We start from the raw sequence: 23473 nt of genomic DNA on the forward strand, positions 1-23473 counted from the left end.
AAGTCTAATGAGAGCGAGTTAGGGACTGTAGTACCGAGAAGGCGCGGCGTCGGTCAGGAAGACTCGCTGCATTAAGCCGCAGTAGCGAGATGTTAGGTATACTCACAGTTGATGGCCTTGATCTCCTTGATCTTCTTGTAGGTGCCGGTCTGCTTGGCGTCGAGCGCGGCGTGCCGCTTCTCGGACATGGAGCGGCGGCCGACCGCGTCGCGGCTGAAGGCGTCTCCCGCGCCGCTCTCGCTGCCTGACTCGCCGCCCGTGCCCGCTCTGTGCGGACGGGACCTTATATAACTTATATATACCTATTATAATTGTATTTCAACACACTTGCTCGTAAAGTGGACCTAATTTCTCCGGTTTTTTATATATAAATTAGCCCATAAAACACGCTATTATCTACAAAATCGAGATGACCGCCGACAGGCTGCGCGATGATTAAAGCGGGAAAGTGCCAATATGAATAAAACATAATATTATGATTTTTTATTGTTTCCTCGTAAGTATGTTGAAAAACGTCGCACGATACATGTGCGTATTTACTACACACGGCTCTATTACGCCCTTGTCTTCGGCTCGGGCAGAAATTATGCCTCGTGTATTATAACCATCATAACTTATATCGTAACAAACTATAATGATATTTTTTTTAATACACACATGTGTATGTACACAAAAAAATTTTGATATATATATGAAAATAATTACTTCAAAAAACCGTGCAAATTACTTCTTACTTACAAAATCTTAGATGAAAACGTCTGTCTTTTGACAGACGTTTTCAATCGTTAATAATCGTTAGTCGATAAACAATAATTATATTTAAAAAGTCGTTACCTATTGGTCGGGTAGTCCTCCTCAAGGATGACGTTGTGATGGGCAGGAGGCGACCGCGCCACGTGACCGGTGGCTATGTAGTAACTCTCGTTTCGGAGGCCGGTCAACTGGTCGATCACTGGGTTCCACCTGTCCAGTCGACTCCACTCGAAACTATCCCTTTTAGTATCATGTGGAACGTTATTTCTGTCCCTCTCTAAATAACCCTTACTGTCGTCCGACTGATTCGACACCCAACTGGTGTTATTATTTATGGTCACAATAGTCGCGTGCTTGCCAGTTCTGCCGTCGTGATTGTCGTGACCTTCTTTATGGTCATACTTCTGATTATAGTCTATGCTTCTGTTCTCCTTTTCGGTGCTCGAGTTGTAGATGACTGTGTTGAAGTTTTGTGAACTGTTGTCGATAGAGTTATTTGATTCGTTCCCGTTAGGCGGCGTGTCGTCTTTCCACCTAGCCAGGCTATCCATACTATCTGTTGGTTACATAACAGTATATATTTTAAAATATTATATAATTCATATTATTCAATGTTTAAAAAGGATCAGGGAAACTATCATAAAATCTAGTCCAGTATTTTCACAGTATTTCTGTGTATTTGACCTAGTTTTTTTACTATTTAGACAAATGGTAAATTTTATGCATAGAATTTACAAACGAACTCTAAATCGTTACTTGTAGCAAATAACTTTAGAGCAGTAAATATAAATTATATATTTACTGCTCCAATTAGACAGTGATTGCCTTCAGAAAGTATTAAAAATGGACGATGGATGTTGTTTTCGCGGCAAGGATGCCTATGGATATAAGAATATCTCTCAATTTCTAACAACCTTTTTCCCAGAAATCGTTCAAAGCTCAAGTTCAAATTACTAGCCCTGGTAATTTTAGCTACTCATTGTGTCTGTACGTCGTTCAGGCTATATAATTGATTAAAATTGAACATATAATATATTACCAGTCCGCCTGGCGATGGTAAGCGAGATGTTGCCGTGTACGTGCGGGCGCGCATGCAACAAGGCGCGGCGTAGAGTTTCCATCGCCTCCGCGTTAGACTGCCCCACCAGCGTCACCCCATTGACGCTCAGCAACTGGTCGTTAGTGTGAAGTCTGTGATGACATTTTATTGTCATTAATGATCAGTGACGGCAGGCAACAGACATTATTACAGCACCATTTTTATTAGATTAGTTGATTGTTGATAATTTTTAAGCCCGCACCAGATTTAGTATCTAGGACAAAGTTGATTACAAAGTCCTTTTGAATCATGTGTCCAAACGGAAGTAGCGAGTTGTTTACGTTTATATATGACATTTTCCATTTTCGATCAAATGAGTCGTCACTTTGGTGTCTATACATTAGTATAGACACCAAAGTGACTAGCTTAAATATCAGTTAAGAAATTAAATTCTGTCAGACTTGGAATACATTAGGAAAGTTTATTTTCTAAGTAGATTCAGCGCTTGTGGACGGTATAAATTACATAAATTTGAAATCTGAATACTACATACAGATATTTCTTTTCATAGTAAGTGATAAAACGCTAGGAAATTAGTAAAGTAACGGTAGGTGTAGCATAAAAAGTTTGTAAAACTAACCAATTTTGTAAAGATAAATAATTTTAGTAGCAAATGTTCAATTATATTAGACTTACCTTCCATCTCGGGATGCAGCACCACCATGCAGCACGGACTTGATGAAGATTCCTAGGTCTTGGGGATCATTCCCAACGGTCACCTTCCCTTTCACACTGATGCCTAGTCCAGCTTTTTCAGAATCGTGAACTGGAATGTCTAATCTGAGGATCAGACGGTTTCGTAGTCCTAATATCTGAAATTGTTAATGAATATGTGAATGAATATGTAATTTTACTATAGTTTTTAACATCCCAATGGTTGAAATAGTAGATTGAACAAAATATGGCATAATTATATATTTTTTTATCACTATATGTAATTAAGCATACGGCTCATATGATGGTATATAGTGACCATTGCTTATAGACGTCTGAAACACTAAGGGTGTCACGTATGCGCTGTCGATCCCTAAGAAACATTAATATACCCATCTTGAAAAACCCTATGCTGTGGCTTTAAAGAAAACATTGGCAGTTCAAAATTGGTTGTTTAGCACTTTCGTTTGTCGCTGGTTGAATTCCTCGCGGGATTCAAATATTTGTATTCATGGTATGATTATTTTTATTAGTTGGCTGATTTCCATGTTTTAAAAATGTTATTATGTTACTCAGCTTGGTACTAGATCACGCTGTGTTAGGTGTCCTGGGTTATTTATTATTATATGATTTAAAGAAGAAATTCGCCATACGCCAAATTGAATTTCTATAAAGTGGCCTTTAATATTATAACATATACTTACAGAATTAGTGGAAGAATTTAATGCATCCTGTAACGCGACGTCACCGTTCTGCTCTCTCAGGATGTCGTCTTTGGAGGAACTTTTTGGTATCCTGCCTCGCATCGAGTTGTTGTTCTGGTTGATAGCATTCACAATACTGGACACTCGACCATTCTCCATGCCAACCTCTTTTGATATACTGTTCGGAGAACCGATTGCTTTTTCTGTGTATTTCGTGGGACTTTGCTGTTCCACCTTCTGTAGGAAATCAGTCTCTGTATTAAAAACTTTAACCCTATTATTTTTAAGGTAACATTGTTAAAGTGAGATGAGTTATTTAAGTAGTTAGTTATCCAACGATAAGTAAATTACATAAAGATTCATAAGACACATATTATAATACAAGTAAAATGACATAATAAATTTCAATACAGTAAAAAACAAAATGAAATGATTAATGTATATTACAATGGGAAATTTCAGTAAATTACACTATAGTTTGACAGATTAAAAAAAATACAGCTTTGAAAATAAAAAATTGTCCACAGCCATAAAATTGATAGATACAGTACCCATATAATAAACAACATTGATATTGATAATACTGATCATAAACATAGTATTTCGATTGACAGCTAGAACATTTCGGAATGAGCACTGGCTATCGATCGAATCCTATTTAAATTTAATCCAAATTGAATAGGGATTAAGTAATATACTACAGTGCTATCAGCTTAGTATGCCCTGTCTGACTGCCCCTGTATTTACTTAATAAATCCTAAATGGGTGTAGCGCGAGAGTTTGTTTACAATGTATGTGTAGTACCTGGGAGTGCGGGTGCGGCCTGGCGAGCGCGCGCTCCACCACGATGTCGACGGTGGAGTCCGCGGGCGTGCCCCGCAGCAGCGCCACCACCTGCTGCTGCGAGCGACCCGCCACGCTGCTGCCGCCCACCGCTACCAGGCGGTCGCCCGCACGCAGCCGTCCGTCACACACCGCCGCGCCCTGTAATACCCGCCGTGTCATATACCGCTACTAGCTACTCGCCCCGACCTCGCACGGGTGTACATCTATATATATAAACCTTCCTCTACAATCACTCTATATATTAAAAAAAAACCGCTTCAAAATCCGTTGCGTAGTTTTAAAGATTTAAAAAAACATAGGGACAGACAGCGACTTTATTTTATACTATGTAATGATGTCCTTTATCAAGGAGCACTACTGGCCTAACACACACACGAACTATATATGTTAATATATTATTATTATATATGAATGTTAGTGTATAAGATATTTATAGTATAGGTCATTAGTAGCCTGAATTAAATAAAATACTACTGGCACAAGGGAGTATATTAACGGTGTAGTGAAAGACTGCCGTAACAGTGGCGTAACCAAATATTTATGTGTTTGTAAGGTATATATTATATGAGCTCTCATGCGACTCGAAATAAATAAATATACTCCTCGCTGCTCAGCTGACAGCCCATCTGCTGGTAAGCGGTAAGCGTCTCCTATATACATGAACAACACTAAGGACTCCAGAGGACTATGATAACATATCTCTTATCCTGTAATTTCACTATCTAATTTCACCATGCAACCGAAAGATGATTTTAGTCTACCTCTGGTAAATTACTAAGCCATTATCATTTTTTAAGAGTAAAATTAATGCCTGGTGAATAATGTTTTTGTTTCTAAGCTATACCCTAGTATAGGTTAAGAAATTGAATAATAATGTGAAAAAAAATATCGAACTGGAATGCCAATAAAGCTGCAAAGTCTACCATGTAAAAATATAAATATTCATTAAGAAAAAGTACAATCATCGTCACATTTGTTACCTTGGGCAGTATGGTCTTAATATAAATGGGACAATGTCCGCCGGTGGGGTTGTCCCTGGTGGTGATGGTGAACCCGAGCCCCTTCTCGCCCTTGACCAGTGAGACGGCGATCCTCTCTGTGGCGGCGGACGGCTGCGAGCCGCCGTCCGGGACCTCCGGGCCGGACACCGCGCGCTCGCTGCTGCCTACTGCAATTATATAATTACTATCTTATAATTGTCTGCATCACACTTGATATTTAATATTACATTTCGCCCAATTTACACATTCACCTTAAATATTCCGCATTTACTTCTAACATAGTGGTTAGTTAATAGAATAATTTTACGTTTGTTACCTCGAAAAAATAACGAACATAATGATTTTCTTGCCCTATTCTCCTTGGTATTAACTAGGTAATAATAGTTAAAACGTGCAAAAAATAGTGTAACTGAATAAACCTTCAGGTAAGAGATCAAGTGGACGCTCCTGTACAGGATGCACGCTGGCGATGTTGTTAACTCCTGACACCCATCTCACCATATCCTCCACCCTGTAAACAGCATCCATATAAATTTGGAGATGTAATAAAAAAGTGCTTGTTTATCTTCATACGTATTCAGAATTAAATATATTATTATTTATAACATACTTATATTACAAAAAGCAACAAAAGAAAATATAACAAAAAAGAAAAATAGTTTCACATGAGAAAATAATAATGTAATTTTTACGTGTGCCACAAGTCAGATAGAGTGATGTTTTACGGCACTTTTATTTCTAAAAACCCTGATGTGTTGCCATACCGGAGGACTAATACTTCAATGTAACCTTGTAATTTCAATACATTATCTTTCAGTTAAAATACTTTTTACAAATGAAGTTGATTGGTGGCTGAAATATATGAAATAAAGGCACCGAAGCAAACGACTTTGTTCAAAGTTTAATTGGGTTGAATGTGGATGAATACAGTGCAGTTATGTTAGCGAACCTGTGATTTTGGTGAGCGTTCGCTGGAGTATCCTGCCCCAGGGGATCCTTGCGGGCATCCCGCGGTAGACTTTTGCTGCCGTAACTTTGTATCCGTTCCGCTGCATCTAGCCATACACCACTCCTGTAAATAGGAAATATAGGGGATTGTTACTTATGTGGACTAATGACCCCAATGTCAGGTTGAACTCCACGCGGCTCCCTTGGAAAACATGGTAATAAATTTCTGGCGAATGTGTCACGATTAACTGATCTGGCCAGCGTAAACCATTAGCGCAGGAGGGTGAACCATTCCATCATTAACCATTAAAAAAACTATAAATAATATTAAAATTTAATTTAATGTAATGTTGCATATGGTTTACTATCCTGAATTACACCAAAGAAATCGTGAATAATCTAATAAGATATAGTAATCTTGCTGATACAAAAAAACTATGTGTTTCAAAATGTATAAACGAATCCAAGAACATCAAACCAAAAATTACTTCTAGACGCAGCGGTATGCTTGCTCCATGCCACGTTTGCTTCTAATACACCGGGCTAATGTGGGCATGGCAAGTCGTGCCTATATGTTGTTTGTTGTATTTTTTTATTACACTAAAGCATGAAATATCATGTTTATGTAGGTACACTTAGCACAGTGTTTTAGTATTAATATGTGAAACCTCTATAGTCTAATGAATGTATGGCTTTAGTTAACTCTATAATTTAATATATACACAGTCTAGGTACATGACTTTTCAATAAATGGATGCTCTTAACAAAATTCTAGTTTCATTATCTAATGCCAAAAAATATCATATAACTGTTATAACATACAGTATTTAATTTGGTCGTAACAACATGACTGTCAATTCTAAATTTTACATGTTAATCTAAATTTATATTTAAACCGTTAAAATGATACTACATAAGAGGTATGTTATCATAGTCATGTGCCTGGGTAATCATCAAAAAAATGTTGACACTAAAAGAACAACAATTTAATTTCCCGCCAAATCTTTTCAAATAAATCTGCTAGCGAAATCTTACCTACGCTAAATATAAGAAAAAATAAAAATACGCTTAGAGCGTATATGAGTGAATATTTTTTAGTATTTGAATTTCGAACACCTGCGTAAACACCTGTCTTAATTTTTTAATTTGGAACACTTACCCAGGACCAGAAAACTGCATAGATAAACGATTGGACTGTCTCTGGAAGTGTTGTCCTGGATGCCCATGCCTTTCGGGCATCGGGTCAGGGGGTCGACCGTCAGCTAGAGGATGCACCTTCTGCATAATTCGACTGCTGTCATCTCGACATACCACTGCCGCCGACCAACGCTTCGTTTGATCTGATACCTTGAAATACAATATGATACACTTTGATAAGATTTAAAACTCAATTTCTATTGGTAAACAATTCATGTGAGTACCTACACACGATACACACGTACACGAGACGCACACGAGACTTTCTTAAGAATAGGATATAGGTGTACAAAAAAACGTTCTTCTATAAAAAAATTGTGCAAATAATACAACAATAGATGTTCCCAATGTAAAAATATACTAAAATTGTTTGCAGAACTTTATATGTGTCAATACACAGAAAACATAGTGTAATTGTAATAAGTGTATAACAGTGAACGCTACTTCGTAGATGAAAATAAGTAATAATAAATCTTGAAAGGTTTGAAAAAATACTCAGTTATTTCTATAGAGTGATACATAGAATTGTTTTAATATCTTAGTTTATCTTTCTTTTTTCGGTCAATATAAAATAAGAAAACGCACTGGTCTCTGTGATGGGAGGGTGTCTTGGTGCAGTGTGGGTTCGCTTCCCCGTCGGACCTGCAAGCCGTTGGCGCCGTCCTCGAGGTCTGCTGCTCCGACTTCCACACACGAGTCCGTGTTGGGTACCCGCATACTGCCGCCCACGCCACCACCACCCTAAGTGACAAAAAAACATTACAAAACAGATACTTATAGAAGTGGAAAGATCATACTTTGTAAATTGAGTTTGGGTTTGGACGTTATGTCCATGGAGATGCTGTATACACTTTCAGCAGACAGCTTGTGAGATATTAGGCAGCTGATATTATAGGTACAGATTATAAATAAAAAAAAAACTATTACCGTGCAGATATACATATAATATTATACTGTGAAAATATGATTAGTTATGAAATGCGGGCTTCGGGGCAGTAAACGAGTGACAGTGGGGTTATGTACCTACCTTATAATGTGTAATTCTATTAGCCTAGTTTAGCTTTAAATTGTTTAGATATATGTATGTCACAGTCTTTAGATATCTCGACAAAGCTACTATACTAATGCATTCACCATAATCGTATCAAATTGCCAGCACAACCATGTGTGCCATCTGCCAATTTTGAAATCTGATATCTAAAACATTCAACAAATATTAAAACAAAACTAATTGTATCCAATGTATATAGTACAAACTTTCTATACTCGTACATTTACAAACAAGTTACGTCTTGTAATATCTTTTATCTAAATCTAATTTCTAACTTAAAATTCAACGATATTAGGATATTATTTCAAGGAAAAGGATAATTTTTATAGATGCTACTGTAGTATTTATTTTATATAATTTAAAAATTACATACTTGCAATCATATAAATATCTAATTCAGAAGAGATAGAGATAGTATTATATAGTAGTAATACAACATATATTTGTATATTGCTTAGGTAATAATACTTTAAAAACTTACTTTTACTTTTTGCTCACCAAAACAATTGGAAGAACACAAACCCATTGTAAAACGATTAAATTTTGTTCTACGTCTCCTATGTAATAAAGACATAACTCTAAACAAAGTGTATCTTGAATGAAAACTAGCACACTTTTTATTGTACAAGTCACAACATGATTTTCTCGAATTCGAAATTTAAATAAATGCCGCGATTTTCACTTTTTTTTTAATTAGCGTACATAAGGGACTGTTTTCATACAGTTATAACCTTAAAACTTAATTATTACATTGATTAATTGAGTAGATTATTAAAAAAGATTTTACTACATCATATTTAGAGTAGAAATTAAACTGTTACTCGTACTGTAGGTAACTAAAAACTTGAATATTTGCTAGTAGTAAAACTGCAAATGAGAGGCACGGAAAGAGAGAATCTGGTAAGAAAAAATCTGAGGTTCCATGTTCATGTTACATAAAACAATATCATTTGATATTAATAATAATATTATATTGAATACCTTTTTCCTACAAAAATCCTCCGACAGAAACTTCAAGTTAAAGTAACCGTTAGTCTCGAATTAATAGTATGTATGATTATAAATATAGCTCGCGACATATGGACAATTGGCATAGTTTAGTAAAAATATTTTCCTTCCTGTTACACACATGTATATAGCGTTAATAAGAAAGCGATGAGATATTATCCATGAACTTTATATATTAATATAAAGTTCAAGGATGATAACTTTAATCAATGAAATATGCTTATATGACATTTTATTTAATAAATATATTATTATATAATTTTTTTAATGAATGGGGTTTGTATTACTTTTAATTAATAGGTTTTTTAAGCACGATAGAAAAACAGTTATAAGTTAGAGGTGACCTATTGCGTCTGTCTGTGGCATTGTAGCTCCTAGCCGATTATCGTGTGGTTTTTATTGTTTGAATGCTGATGAAAATGGTGCTAAGGTACAATTACCTATGTAGACTCAACGTCATCAGATGGTTTTACTTTTTTTTGTGTGGGGTGTTACGTAACTCTTTTAATTTATTACTAGTATCCTTGATTCATATTTAACACTTTTTTGATATATAATTTTATAATTTTACACTCACTCGAAACATATCGGGGGAGGCGGTCCCAGCTGATGACCCACTGGCGCCATCTGCCTGTGCTGCTCTTGGCTGCGGCGCTTGGTTGGTGCACTCCGCTGTTAGGGTCTCCCGATCGTCAGCCACGTCGTGCACTCGGTCATCGGGGTCCAGGATACCTCCAGAACTGGCGCGGAGTGCTCTTACACCTACCCATGTTTCAGGACCCTGAAAAGAAAACAAGAGATCTAAGTTATTAAACCTATTGAGATGTCCTGTTCTAGACTGTATTTTTGACATCGCTTTCTTATTAAATGTTTACTTTACGTAAACTATTGACTATTAAAAAGTAAACGATACGACATACGTAATTGTATGTGTACGTTTTAACAGTGGTTTAAGGTGGTAAAATTTTAAATTCCGACTAAACATTTTTATTTTCACACTAGTTGACGCACGCAATTTTCGTTTCGAGTCACATGTTCCTCCTTTTTGTATTCATTGTTATGTCTACGTACTGTGGAGGTCTGAAAGTTATCTCAAATGGTCTTCTCTTTCCATATTACATTTCATTTGATTCTTGCTGTCTAGCATTGTGATTACGGTACTGAATATGCATAAGGAATAAGCTATTGATACAGATCATAGTATACGAAAGAAGACGTGAAAGACACATTTGGTAATTCTAAATTATGAAACAAATTTAAAGTGTAAAATATTTCATTGCCTGCAACTGTTCGAAACGATTACATCAATCGCTTTAACGGGACTGAATACTGCAAATAAAATGATAAGTTGTACGACATAAGTAGGTACCTAACTGTAAGACAATGACCGAAAATATTACACATTGTTCGCTGCTTTAACGAATTTGAATGTGTTTCTTTTGATATGAGGGTTCTACAATCAGGAACAGAAAATACTCCCACGCTGTAGGTACGAGTGTTTGCGGATTCAATCTATTCATGTTAGTAGATGTTCCATGTTCATGTAGCGCTCTCTGGGTGTTTTGTCTGTCTGTTCTGTATTATTGTTCGACTGTCATCATCGTGGCATTCATTCACGACATTTAAAGTGATTTAAGCGCATATTTATCGTATGTACTTAAATAAAATTTAAAGCGGATATCGTTGTACTTGCAATTATGTAGACTAGGTAATACGTACACGAAGTAAAAATATTTTCTGTTCGCAACATTATGCGAATGATATCGCTACACTGCAACTAATTAATGCTAATTAGTTGCAGTGTAGCGATATCATTAAAAAAATCGTCTACCGCTGAATCTGTCTATCTCTTCTAATCATCTCATAAAATATGGTTATAATAGAAACACGGCACCAGCTTTTATCCAATCCCTAATAAGTTCAGGCAATTACATAGTATTCATGCAAAATAACAGATAACAAAATATTCAATACCCAAGTAACAGATCTCCGCTCTTTGGCCGCGGCCAAACGAGCTAGCTTCTTGAACCTGGGCGGTGGCACTGGCCTCTCCACCCCTGACTCTTGCATCATCCGCTGCCATTCGATATCATTCGAACGCGAATATTCACTTCATGTCACCTTCACAATATTTACTTTGGCACAGCACTGACGGTTACGCAAATAGGCACAAGATCGATTTCACTAACTTTGGACTCCAAAGCCGTGAAACGTGTTACCATCACTGACATTTCCCACACTATATAAATATATTATTGAAGGCAGATGTTGCATGAAACATCTACTGATCAAGAATGAGGCTAATTATTTAGAATCAGCAGCGGAGGTTCAGTGGCGCGGATGAGACCTTGACCTTCGCGCGTCACTGACTAAATACAGTTTTGTTGTTCAAATGCCCTGCACTGAATGCTACGCCCTATGTGATTCAGATTCATTTAAAACTACTTTTATCTGATATAAAGTAATAATACATATATTTGATAAAATGACTGTAATACAAGATATGTACAAAAGTACTGAACGTGAACAATTATATATAGTAAAAATTATATTTAAGTCTACAATCCTAGAATATAATTATAATTTAAGTAATGTAGGAAAAAGTATGTTTATTTCCAAAATATTATTAACACATTGACTGTGTAGGTCCATAATTTTAAAATAATTTCTTTGTTATCTATCTTCACAATAAACGCTGACAAAACGTGTAGCTAGCCAGTATGTAACAGCAAGGATTCTAAGAATTTGCTTAACATAACATGGTCAAGAACTCAAGACTGAGCACGCAATATTAATGTATACGATTAAACAAAAAGTTATGTTCACATTCATTCACATTATTAACACGCAGGTTTTGTTACGGTCCATCTAGATCTGCGCTAATAAAATATTATAGGCGATTTCTTGTTTACTTTTTTACTTATCTTATCGTTTCCATATTCAATATTTGGCCAATCATTATGGTGAATGTAAAATCAAGCTTGTCTATAGCTTATCAGGCGCCGGGACATAAATCGACTTTATGCGACTTTTGGGATTTGCCAGTGATCATTATAATATAATTTAAGTAATCATTGAAATGAACAATGAAATGAAACTATAGTGAATATGGAAAAGTAAAACGATGATTACAATACAAGTTTCAGTAGATTCAAGTTGAGTAAATCTTAAGTTGTTGTTGGCCAGATGTTGGCCGGTCTTGATATTCAAGCTCATTACCTCTAATCCTAACTATATAATTATATGTTTCAGAATCTTGGTACAAACAATCATATTCATGTATACAAATATTCGTGCCGTGCGAGGACTCGAACCCGCGACCATCGGAGGTAAGGCGGTGTGCAAGACCACCGAGGCCGCTAATAAATAATTAGTATGTGTTGAAATGTTTATTCATGAACTATTATCACTGTGTACCTACTAATTTGTCGATGTCCATAGACAGTTTAAGCCAACGGAAATGCAAGCCTATATGGTTTGTCGCGTGTGGCGAATAGCAAGTGGCCTACTTTACGTCAATGGGGATTTGATAAAACAATAACTAAAATTAAAACAGTATGAACAAACGGTGTTAAAGTTAGAAAGGTGAATAAACTTTAATAACTGCATTTAAACAATGACCACAGATAATAATGTTAATTTATATAAGCCACTTGATACAATTGGATCTTATCGTACCTATACAAAATATAATATAACAGGCACTGCTACATGTTGACAAAAAATGAAAAAACTGTGTGTGATATTATTTGTTTAATCTGCATATAGTTCGTATTACTTTAATCAATTGCTTTCTATTCGCCTTCCTTTAGATCAGAATTACTATGTAACACCAAGACCAGCGTAGTCTACCTATTCAGCAATATATGTAGACAAAGTAATTTTATTACACGTACACTTTTATACTTTTCAGCACGTAACTGAAAATAAATACCTGTCAGTCTGTAACTTAAGTTGTTGTCTTTCAATGACAATATATACCAAATATCCATAGATGTAATTTAAATTGTTTTCAATTTAAACATGGCTCGAGGTAACTCGCGAAATTGTTATGCAAATAGATGCCTATACGTCGTTGCACTCATCGTATACATCAATGCTTTTACCCGTTTAAGCAATAAATTGTTAGACTAACAGTCGCACCGTTAAAAACGTACACGCATTCATCATCTACATCTTACACAGAAAGTTTGTATTTATTAATACACGCTGAAGCTGACTACAGAAGCCATTCAGTTACATACTTTTATAGTATCTTTCATAATTTCATCAACAGTTATTTTGCAATGAAACAAAGTACAGCAGTTAAAAATGCATGTTGGAGCACATTGAAATTTAATATAATTTTTGATATAACTAACACTAGGATAATATTGGAACTGTCCAATTAAAGTTTAGAATTCAATAAGAAATTAAAGTATCACTTCATAACTATTTCTACAGCACACAGACACGCCACTGATAAAAAAAAACACTGCATTGCATAGGAGTTACGCGGTATTTGTAAAGAATAATGTTTGCGTTGGTGAAACGCATTCGCGCCACGCCACGGTACGAATTGAACTGAAGCCGGTACGATTAGAAAGATCTCACAACAGAAATAAAAGCAAAGAAACCGTCACTTCTTTCATTTATAAAAGAACTGCTTTAAATGTGTGCTTGAACGAGTATAATCATCATGAATAGAACCAATTTTTCTTATTTTGCAATCGTCAGTTACGACATTTACTGGTTTAAGATTCAATATGGATATTTTTTATAATAAAATCCTTTAAGGCAATTGTTGACAAATATTTACTTTACTTACATTTACTATAAGTTTTATTTTCTTATCCAAATTTCAATTTCAAAGTTAAACAACTTTAACCTACCTACTTGTATGTCTAAACTTTGGTACTAGTTATTAGTAGGTGTGTCTGTGACTAAACCTCTGATAAAATTATATATATACAACTAGTACCCATACTAATACAACAAATATATATAATAATACCTATGGTATAGTTATATCGTCATAGAAACTTTGGATTTGCATTTAATAAGCAATTTTTAATTTAAAATGTACATACACAAAATCAAGACAACATAAATAATAGAGAACTATACAAGACAAATAATAAAGGAATAGGGACATCTGGAGAGTGGATAGAATATGATAAACAAAAATGTGTGAAAATATAAACAGTATTGGTAGAGATACAATAAATGATAAAGATAAAGAACTTGGTAAATATTATGTCTAGTATTATTAAAATTATGTAGAAAATATACATACACATATTACACATATAGTATAACAAACTGTGGGCATTAATTACTTTCAAACATTTAATTCTTAGATTTTCACAAAATACAACATTAAAATAGATAGGTGATGAATTGCAACAAATAGTGAATCATCAATGAATAGACGAATACTTACGTGAAATTTGGTTACCGATCTAAGAAGTCACATCAATTTAATTGAGGTTAATCTACGTTTATTAAAATTCGATTATTAACTAACCTACTCGTAAATTATTTATTAATGCCCGTAGCATTATAGTCTAAATTATACACGTATAACTATATATAACAACATAAAAACATTACATAGAGCAACTATTTAGCGTAGATCATGGACGGATTTACCCCCGCGATTTCTATTTGATAAATACTAATTTGGACAATTTCCTTTACTTTATAACAGGTTCAACTGTGTAAATTATTTATGTTATGCTGTAACGTGATTCACCAAAATAAATTAATTTAGGCAATGTTTTAACCTCATACAACGGTATAGCTTCGCCAAAACTACATCAAAATTGCACACTAATATTGTTTTGATTTTCTTATGTATATGAAATGCATTAATCATCGTAAAAATGTTTAGAATAATTTTATTATTTAAATATTCAGTTTTATTAATTAATATCTTAATTTCAAATGTTTATATGTAGGTAATAATATAATCAGTAACGTCGTATTTACAATCCATAAAATAATTGTAATGATAAACATAAAAGTAGTGTCACGTATAGAAATAAAGAATATAGCTGTAGCATATAAAAAGTTTTATAGACAACTGCCTGTAACGGTTATTATTCAGACTTGACCGTTAATGGATGGAAATGATGTCCGCTAACACCTACTATCTCACATTTAAAATCTACTGTAGGCTGACGGACTCTCTAGATTTTTTTATAAGTAAACACGATCATTCAAATTATGATTCAATCAGTCAATTCAAATACAGATTGGTAGAGTTACGATTCATCGGGCTGATCGCAATACAAAGACGAAACGATGTAATACGATCGATATAGACGATTACAAGTAAAGAAATAAATTACAATGTACTTCATATACAGAAAGATCCGTCTTGAATAACGACCCAAATAGTACTTATCGCCTGCTAAAATATTCTAGTGAATATATTTTCGCACTTTAGCATAATTACCATTTATTAATTGGAAGAGAATTAAATATATTTTTCATTATTTTCATATTATTGGGCTAATAGTGTCTAAAATTAATGAAAATTCAAATCAATTTAATCGTTTTAACAAACGAAATGTTATTTACTAAATATAACCGTACTCAATGATAGAGCACGCGACTTAAAGTGACTGTATGTATCCATATCTAATCCTACGTATGAACTCTATCGATCCTGTAGTGATTATGCAAATCCTAGTAGAGTACACTACACATATGACGATGGTATTTTAGTATAATAAGCTAGCTTTTGAGGGATAAACGAGCTAATCTCTCTGGCTCTAATCGGTCATTAGAAACGACATATATTTTATGTAACTTTTAAACTAAGTTAAATTACCATTACAATACCACAAAATAGTTCAAAATACATTGTGACGCCCATCGTAATTCACCAGAGAAGTACTACTATGACTATGAGAGTATGTCAGTTAAATTACACATAATAATATTAGGAATTTTACATCTCTCCATCTCAATCAGAACACACAGCAAGGGAAGTCACAAAGCAAGCAAGTACCTATATAGAAATGGCTATGTGAAATATAAATATATATGTAGACTTATTCTCCTTATATTAAAAAGTGATTAGCTAGGTTTCGCGGTTTTTTGTTTTGTTATTGTCATCACATAGCAAAACAAAAAAATAAATCATCTAAGTACTGTATTGGAATATCAAATTAAAGAATTAGGTAAATAGACGCTATATAATGAGATTTTTACTTGACATCTTATAAAAATGTTTTGTGATTTACAGAAGATTCAGGAATTAAATATTTCTTCCGAAGTACCTGGGAATGTTTTCGGATTTTCATTGGTGGATTTGATGAGTGGTGATTATTCGTTTAAATTTCCTAAGCATGTAGATGACATATATATAAAACAAAAACCGCATATAAATGACTTTCGATTTAGCACAACCGGTGCTATTATCAGTGGAGAAACCAGCATAATTTATCTACCCACGGAGCTACAAATTGTTTGACTAAGGAAGGGCGATGCGGGCGACAGCCTATCGCGAACACCGCGAAGGAATTCGACAGATTATAACAAGGTTACGTACGGTAATTAGTCATTTCATTATTATCTAAGAATTTCATATTTGTGTTTAGTTATCATTAAATATGAGTAAATTCTTGCTGATCAAATATGCATTGAAATAGTTATTCAATACGTTCATGAAATTTTATTATTTTTCACGAAGGTATAAATATTAATATCTTGAACTAAATTAATCACGTAACTGTACCGTGTCACGTGTCACGTGACGTGAATGTTGTTAGTATACTTTGAAGCATATTTTGAAAATTTATTCTTATTTTAACAACATTTTCGGCGGAAGTAGTTGTGTTTTATTATATTATATACTTACTTTTTCTATGGTATTACGAACACTACAACTTTGTTTAGTCGTTCGTACAATTACCAATTTATCACCTATAATTTACCAACGATAATTCGCATTACGAATTTTAACCATGTAAATTAAACATTGCGCAATATCTATTTGCTGTGAAACCACTCCTGTTTAGTAAAAAGAATTAATTATTTTACCTGTAAAATATTGAACTATTATTAAAAATATTGAAACACGTAAGTTTATAAATAGTTAATTATATTTAAAAAAGAAATAAGTAAGTTGAAAGGAAAAAAATATTTTCTCTACTGTATTTCGGGTAACATGAGTTGGTAAATAAAATATGAATGTAAAGTTTATAGATTATGGTGTTACTATATTCCGTCAAATACTTTATATTGCGAAACAGGCCATCTAATGCCTGTATCTTTACGGTAACTGTTATAATCGCTTTACTTATTGTGACGACAATCTCTTTTTACGTGTTAATAGTAGATAGGTACGTAATGATATAATTTCTTAATAAATTCGACACCTCATCGTAAGTTTCATATCTATACCTAAAAGAATATAATTTTTTGTCAACACTAACTTTAAGTATTTGAAAACTTTTAGTATAAAATATTCTAGCTTCAGTGTAAAAACTAGTGTATAATTATAATTATCCATTCGTTTTTAATTCTAAATTTACAACTTTATTAAGTAGATAATTATTAAAAATATTAAACCGTTATATAACCGTTGAAAATATCGTTTAGAATTATTAAATTAAAAAAAAAATTACAATATACAAGTATATCATGTTTAAACATAGAGATCAAAAAATCCAACGTTGTTATAAAAAAAACAAGCTGTTGTGTATTGCCATATACGAAATCACGGATTAATAAACCGAAATCATTACATATGTATAATAAATGGTGTAATCTGCTGCGCTTTAACAGGAAATAAAGTACAATTATAATTGTCAGGTAAGGAGCAAAGGGATTGCATGCTCTACTATATTCCAGCAGTTCATTGAACTGTATCGCGTGAATAACTTCTGACGTTACCGGGAGTACCGTCCGTGGTATTATTGTGCCGTGTAACTGCGTTGATTTAATGAACTGCTTTCCAACACTTTCAGAGCACAAGAGTCACGTGAAAGTAACAACAATAATACTTGCTGCACCATAGTAGCTAGCTGCAGGAAGCTGTTTTTTTCACGCGAATAATGAAGTAGTCCCCACCCCCACCAGATATAAAATTCGCAAACTATACCTACTTAATTAAAGAAAGTTAAGTAGCCTGCTTTTTGGATCAGGATTATCACTTTCGTTATTGCATTTATTAGAAATTTGTAATTAGGTATTAAATCTAAAACATAACATTACAAATAGCATGAAAAAATCTTAATTTACATACACAAATAATGCTGTCGTCAATATGCATACCTATATCACAATTAGAATAAGTGTAGCGAAATCACATTGTTTTGTAAATTAAAGTTTGTAGTGGTATCCAATTAAAGGAGGACTTTATGTCTAGCCTGTACGTACACATATATTAATAATGTAAAATATGACAAAAAATATTTTAAAAGCAATCGTCTTGCAGTCAACCAACAAATCATCGTCATCGAATAGTCTTTACGATATTCTTGCATTGTTAGTCTAAAGGGAGAATAAGAGTTAGAATTTAAAACTAAATAGGTATTACTTATAAAAATAAAAAAAAAACCAGTCCACGTTTTGTTACTTAATAATACGACTGTTAAAACCACTTAAAAACCATGTGAAATTAATGCCTTCTACATATAACTACAAAAGTTTATTTACAAACACATACGTAATTCAAGCGGTATAAATAAATACGTCAGCTCTACATTGTGATGCAATCTTAATTAAAATGGTTGTTCATTTGGTTATCTTAATTAAGTATGGAATACATAGATTTTCTTATCCCACATTATAAAAATAAAGAATTGAACTCCGCCTATTTACGTAATACAAGAATAGAGCAAGATTATTAAGATATTATACGAAGTAAACAATTATAACAACACAGTATTTCATCAGTGTACCCAATTGTATGCCAGTTATGTTATGCAATTAATTCAACGATGAGCTCAAAATTTATTGTTTTAACTTACCGAATCATTGGGTTTGGGGAGAATATTCCTTTGAAGCTTCTGAACAGGATATGTTTGTCTCCAACCAAATAGTCTCACTAGTTTATCCGCCACATCTTCGCATCTAGGAGCCGAGTCTTTCATTTTCACTAAGTTTATATTAATATCACATCACTATCTTAAATTAATTTGGAATGATGAAATAATCGCTACATACTGTAAGTGCCACAAATTTTCACAGGCATTCTAAAATTCATCCGTAGTAATTATTTTTCTAACATCCTGTTTAAGTGAGTGGAAAATACTTGTACGTGTAAATTCTATTAATAATATTTAATATAATTAAGAAAACAATATTTGAAGGTCAAACGAGAGACACCGCAAAATGCAAACATTACCGCTAGACTCGCGGCCAAACACGCAAAAAGTCTCAGAAAATGAACGGGCGACCGGCACTCGCGACAGCCTCTGCGCCGTTATCGCGACCATCGTTATCTAGCTACCACCGCCCCTCTACTGCACCTTCACTTCTTCAGGCTTTTAATATCGTGCTCTATCTACCGCCAGTTACAACTTACGACACGTACTGGAATATCGCCAATACACTAAAGAAAGGGACCTAAGTAGTTGAGATAATGATAGACCGACTAGTATGTCTTTTAATAGAAGTCGGTAGAAGTAGTATAGTTATACATACGTAAATAGTTATTAAAAATACTTAGTTATTAAACCCTGACAACAGATTATATATATTCCTATTAAGAACTTGTGAGATCATTATAGCTAAATTTAAGTCCTAGTTTATGAGAAAGTAGAACAAAGATAAACCGAGCTAATGTTTCACTAGGTACCATTTGTCACACTTACTGGATGATCATCTGATTAGTAGCAAAGATTGCTACACAATTATGTAAGGCAAAAAATAAAGGAAAGGCTAACATTTCTTTATTTGTTTCAGCCATTTAAAATTATAAATATAAAATTAACCATGAAAATTTATTATAAATGTTAGGAGAACAGAAATGAGCATTCAATTTTTTTTAATGTTTTAACATAGAGTACACATATTTTGTACCTTCCTATACTTGTACAAATGCAGATTGACTTCTTCAAGGAAGTCTACTAGGAACAATGTTTCTTTCATTTTTTATGTGAATTTCAAGGCCACTGAGGAGTAAAAAGAACAAAACCTGTTAAAGATTTTTCATTTCAATTGTTGTTACTAATGTGCTGACAACAAAGACATACAGTTAATGCTAGTTTAAATAGTCGGATTTTTTTTCAATATGCAATAACAATGATATGCATAGTACATACAATGTAACTTTCTAGAACGCTACCCCAAGATTTAGGTATGTAGATCAGTGCCAAGCCATAGTTATTGTTACCAAGTCGCGCTACAACAATAATGCCATGGTAGGAGTCGAGGCCACACCAGCAATTATCAGCTAAAACAAGGTATCTGTTAACAATTATTTTATTTTTAAGATTATTCGAATTGTTATCAAACATATCTTGGTAACTTTATTACAACAATAAATTTGTATTTTGAGACATGTCATGTCATCACAAATAATAAATACATTTAAAATTACTGTTTTCGGTATTTGCAGCTAAGCGGCTTAACAAATTTTGATGTAATTTGGTTGCGAGTTGTAATTTGAAGACTGTGGATAAATGTAAAATGAGTTCCCAAATATAATAAAGTAAAAGCTTTTATTGTAGAAATTAGGGAAGAGATAAAAAAATATGTAACAGTTAGGTACCTCCAGAAGTATGTAAGCTTAATTACGGATACCTATTGGTAACGAGTTATACATGTGAGACAATATTCATAAAAAAATGGAACCCATAATGTTACTATGTTGTATGCGTTTACTGAATGCCTTTGTTGGATTGTACAGTTGGTTGTAATTATTTCAACGACTAATTGTTTGCACTGAGTGGCACTGACACAATCGAACCTCCACCTAAAACTTTAAACCGTGCACTACAGTCACTTTTCACGAAAACTTTCAACTATGTATTAATATAATTTAGTATTACTAGTTCATTGATATTTATATATAGTACAAAAAACAATTACTTAATATGTTTGTGGTCGGTAAGGTAATACTAGATGAATTGAATTTAGATGTCAATGTCAAACCTATATTATTGAGACCACATCCACTCTCACTTGACGAATAGAATTAGCCTTGGAACTGTAGTAGGTTATACGTTATCACTAGTGCAAAACTTTTGTGCAAATGCAAATACGTAACACAAACGTGCAACGGAACAATGCCCACTAAAGACTACTAAACCGAATAATGATGTCTGTCACGTCAGCACAAAAATAATACCGGCTTAATGACGTTTACACTTTTAACACGCAAACATGATATATTTTAGTTAGGCAATTTATATCTTCACAAAATTATAACCAATGTAAACAAACAGGAGGCTGCGCGGCGGACAACTGGCTTGACTTTCTGCGCGTGCGCAGCCGGTCGTGGAACCTCGAAGGTAGGGGGGAGGGTCGGCAGGTCACCGCCCCCCACTTTCCGCAACGAGGTAGCATAGCAGGCCATTGAGAAGTTCACATAGTTTGTAAACAATTGTTACACCTGTGCTATCACAAATAAGTGAAACAGCAAAATTCTTTCTATGTTAGAAGATAACGGTTCAAAAATTATATAGGCAGTAGACATCCACTTATATATCAATGGAGCACATCAGGGTTCTAGTAATATAATTATTACGAAAGATATTACAGTTCACATGGCCATGTATATATATGTTACGATTTTATAACGCAAACCCCTCAGTAGTACTTCGTTACAGATAGCATTATCAAAATTGCTTAAACATAATGAGTATCTATCTAAAATATGTTGATATTTGTTGAAGTGTAGTTACAAAACTTGCACTATGAGGGGTGGATCAGAAAACACGACACCCGAGTCAACAACGATAGTTGTATGCCCTGCCAGGGGTGGCGGAGCATAACGGCGCAGGTGCAACAAGCGGAACGTCTAGTGTACGGGGGGTGCCCAAATGTCCACTGTCCAGTGTATTCAACCATCTTTTAACAATTCAAGGTCAATATGCTCGATAAATAAAGTCAAATAAATAGATGTTCATTAATTTAATATGTACATGATTATTTCTTAACATAAAGGAAATAGATAAAAAATTGGATTATTGTAAAGCGATTACAATATTATAAATCATAATAGATCTACTGATAATATATTAACACAATGGTCAAATCACAAAAAAACAAACATATTACGAAGCCATGTGACAGCAAAGCAAAATAGAAGTAACGTAGCGCCATCTATTACTACAGTAAGAAAATAGATAACTTGAAGCCTTGGAATTTAGCACAATTTGTTGGCCTTGCTGGTTGTGACGTGGTAAGTTGTTAAAATGTATCTCCGCATTGCAGCAGTAGTACGCAAAAATATATGAAATGTGTTGATGGTACGTAAAATGCAGCAGTTCAGATATAATAAAACATGCATCAATGTAATTAACAAAAAATGGAAAACTAATATAGAAGGGTTTTCATAAAGCAACGATAGATGGCGCATCACATTAATCTTTTGTGTGTACATAATATATGTTGAAAGGATTTTCAACCACTTTCATCTTTAATGCAAAGTGTACAGCGCACTACTATTTTTTTCGGAGTCGATTCGAATTGTGTTGTAACCATAACATTGGGAACACTATTCGCTATCGCATACATATGTTGTACCTTCACATGAAGTCCTTGCTCTGTCTAAAATTCGTACGTATGTAGATATTTAATAAGAAATTATAGAAAAAAATATAATAATAATAAGCCCTCTAGAATTGAAACACTTACAAACAGCTCACCTGATGATAAATGGTAACCATCGCCTTAGTATGTGAACAGCACTATTTTCATCACGCTATCGTGTGACACACATAATACCGCTGGCGTATGATGTTACCATTATGATATACTTATTATACAGACATATTAAGTGCATAAATATATTTAATAGTAATCATTGTCACTTAATTTACTAACTTCAAACATCCAAGAATTGTTTTTTAATTAATATAACGTAGTTGAAAGGCATAATAGAGTTCTGTAGGCGTTTAACTAATGAAATTAAAATCGTACGATCCAGAAACCCAATAAATGCTAGAGGGAACTTTGTACGTAACCTATACCCATTATTGGATTACTAATAATACTGTTATCGATTACAAATTCGTGCACACTTCATCCATTTTCAGTTGAGTTGCAT

At 33.9% G+C, this 23473-nt stretch overlaps 1 protein-coding gene across 2 annotated transcripts in view; it reads right to left on the reverse strand.

The window, feature by feature from the left end:
- LOC131850845 (partitioning defective 3 homolog) overlaps positions 1-23473 on the reverse strand; it is a 52586-nt gene that overhangs the window by 11720 nt on the left and 17393 nt on the right. The window contains exons 1-13 of one of the 2 annotated variants that reach the window (XM_059201220.1): positions 19227-19389; positions 9839-10042; positions 7788-7943; positions 7165-7352; positions 6007-6129; positions 5477-5568; positions 5037-5224; positions 4015-4194; positions 3211-3447; positions 2489-2664; positions 1793-1944; positions 835-1309; positions 107-267 (exon numbers count right to left, since the gene is read on the reverse strand). In XM_059201220.1, the coding sequence (XP_059057203.1) occupies positions 107-267; positions 835-1309; positions 1793-1944; positions 2489-2664; positions 3211-3447; positions 4015-4194; positions 5037-5224; positions 5477-5568; positions 6007-6129; positions 7165-7352; positions 7788-7943; positions 9839-10042; positions 19227-19349 (2455 nt within the window). In that variant the 5' untranslated portion in view covers positions 19350-19389. Of the gene's footprint in view, positions 1-106; positions 268-834; positions 1310-1792; positions 1945-2488; positions 2665-3210; positions 3448-4014; positions 4195-5036; positions 5225-5476; positions 5569-6006; positions 6130-7164; positions 7353-7787; positions 7944-9838; positions 10043-19226; positions 19390-23473 lie in introns of those variants that run through there. The other variant, XM_059201221.1, reaches the window with a different exon arrangement.

This window comes from Achroia grisella, unplaced genomic scaffold (assembly GCF_030625045.1).
Source record: "Achroia grisella isolate CSIRO2021 unplaced genomic scaffold, CSIRO_AGI_Agris_v1 utg779, whole genome shotgun sequence".
Taxonomy (NCBI): domain Eukaryota; kingdom Metazoa; phylum Arthropoda; class Insecta; order Lepidoptera; family Pyralidae; genus Achroia; species Achroia grisella.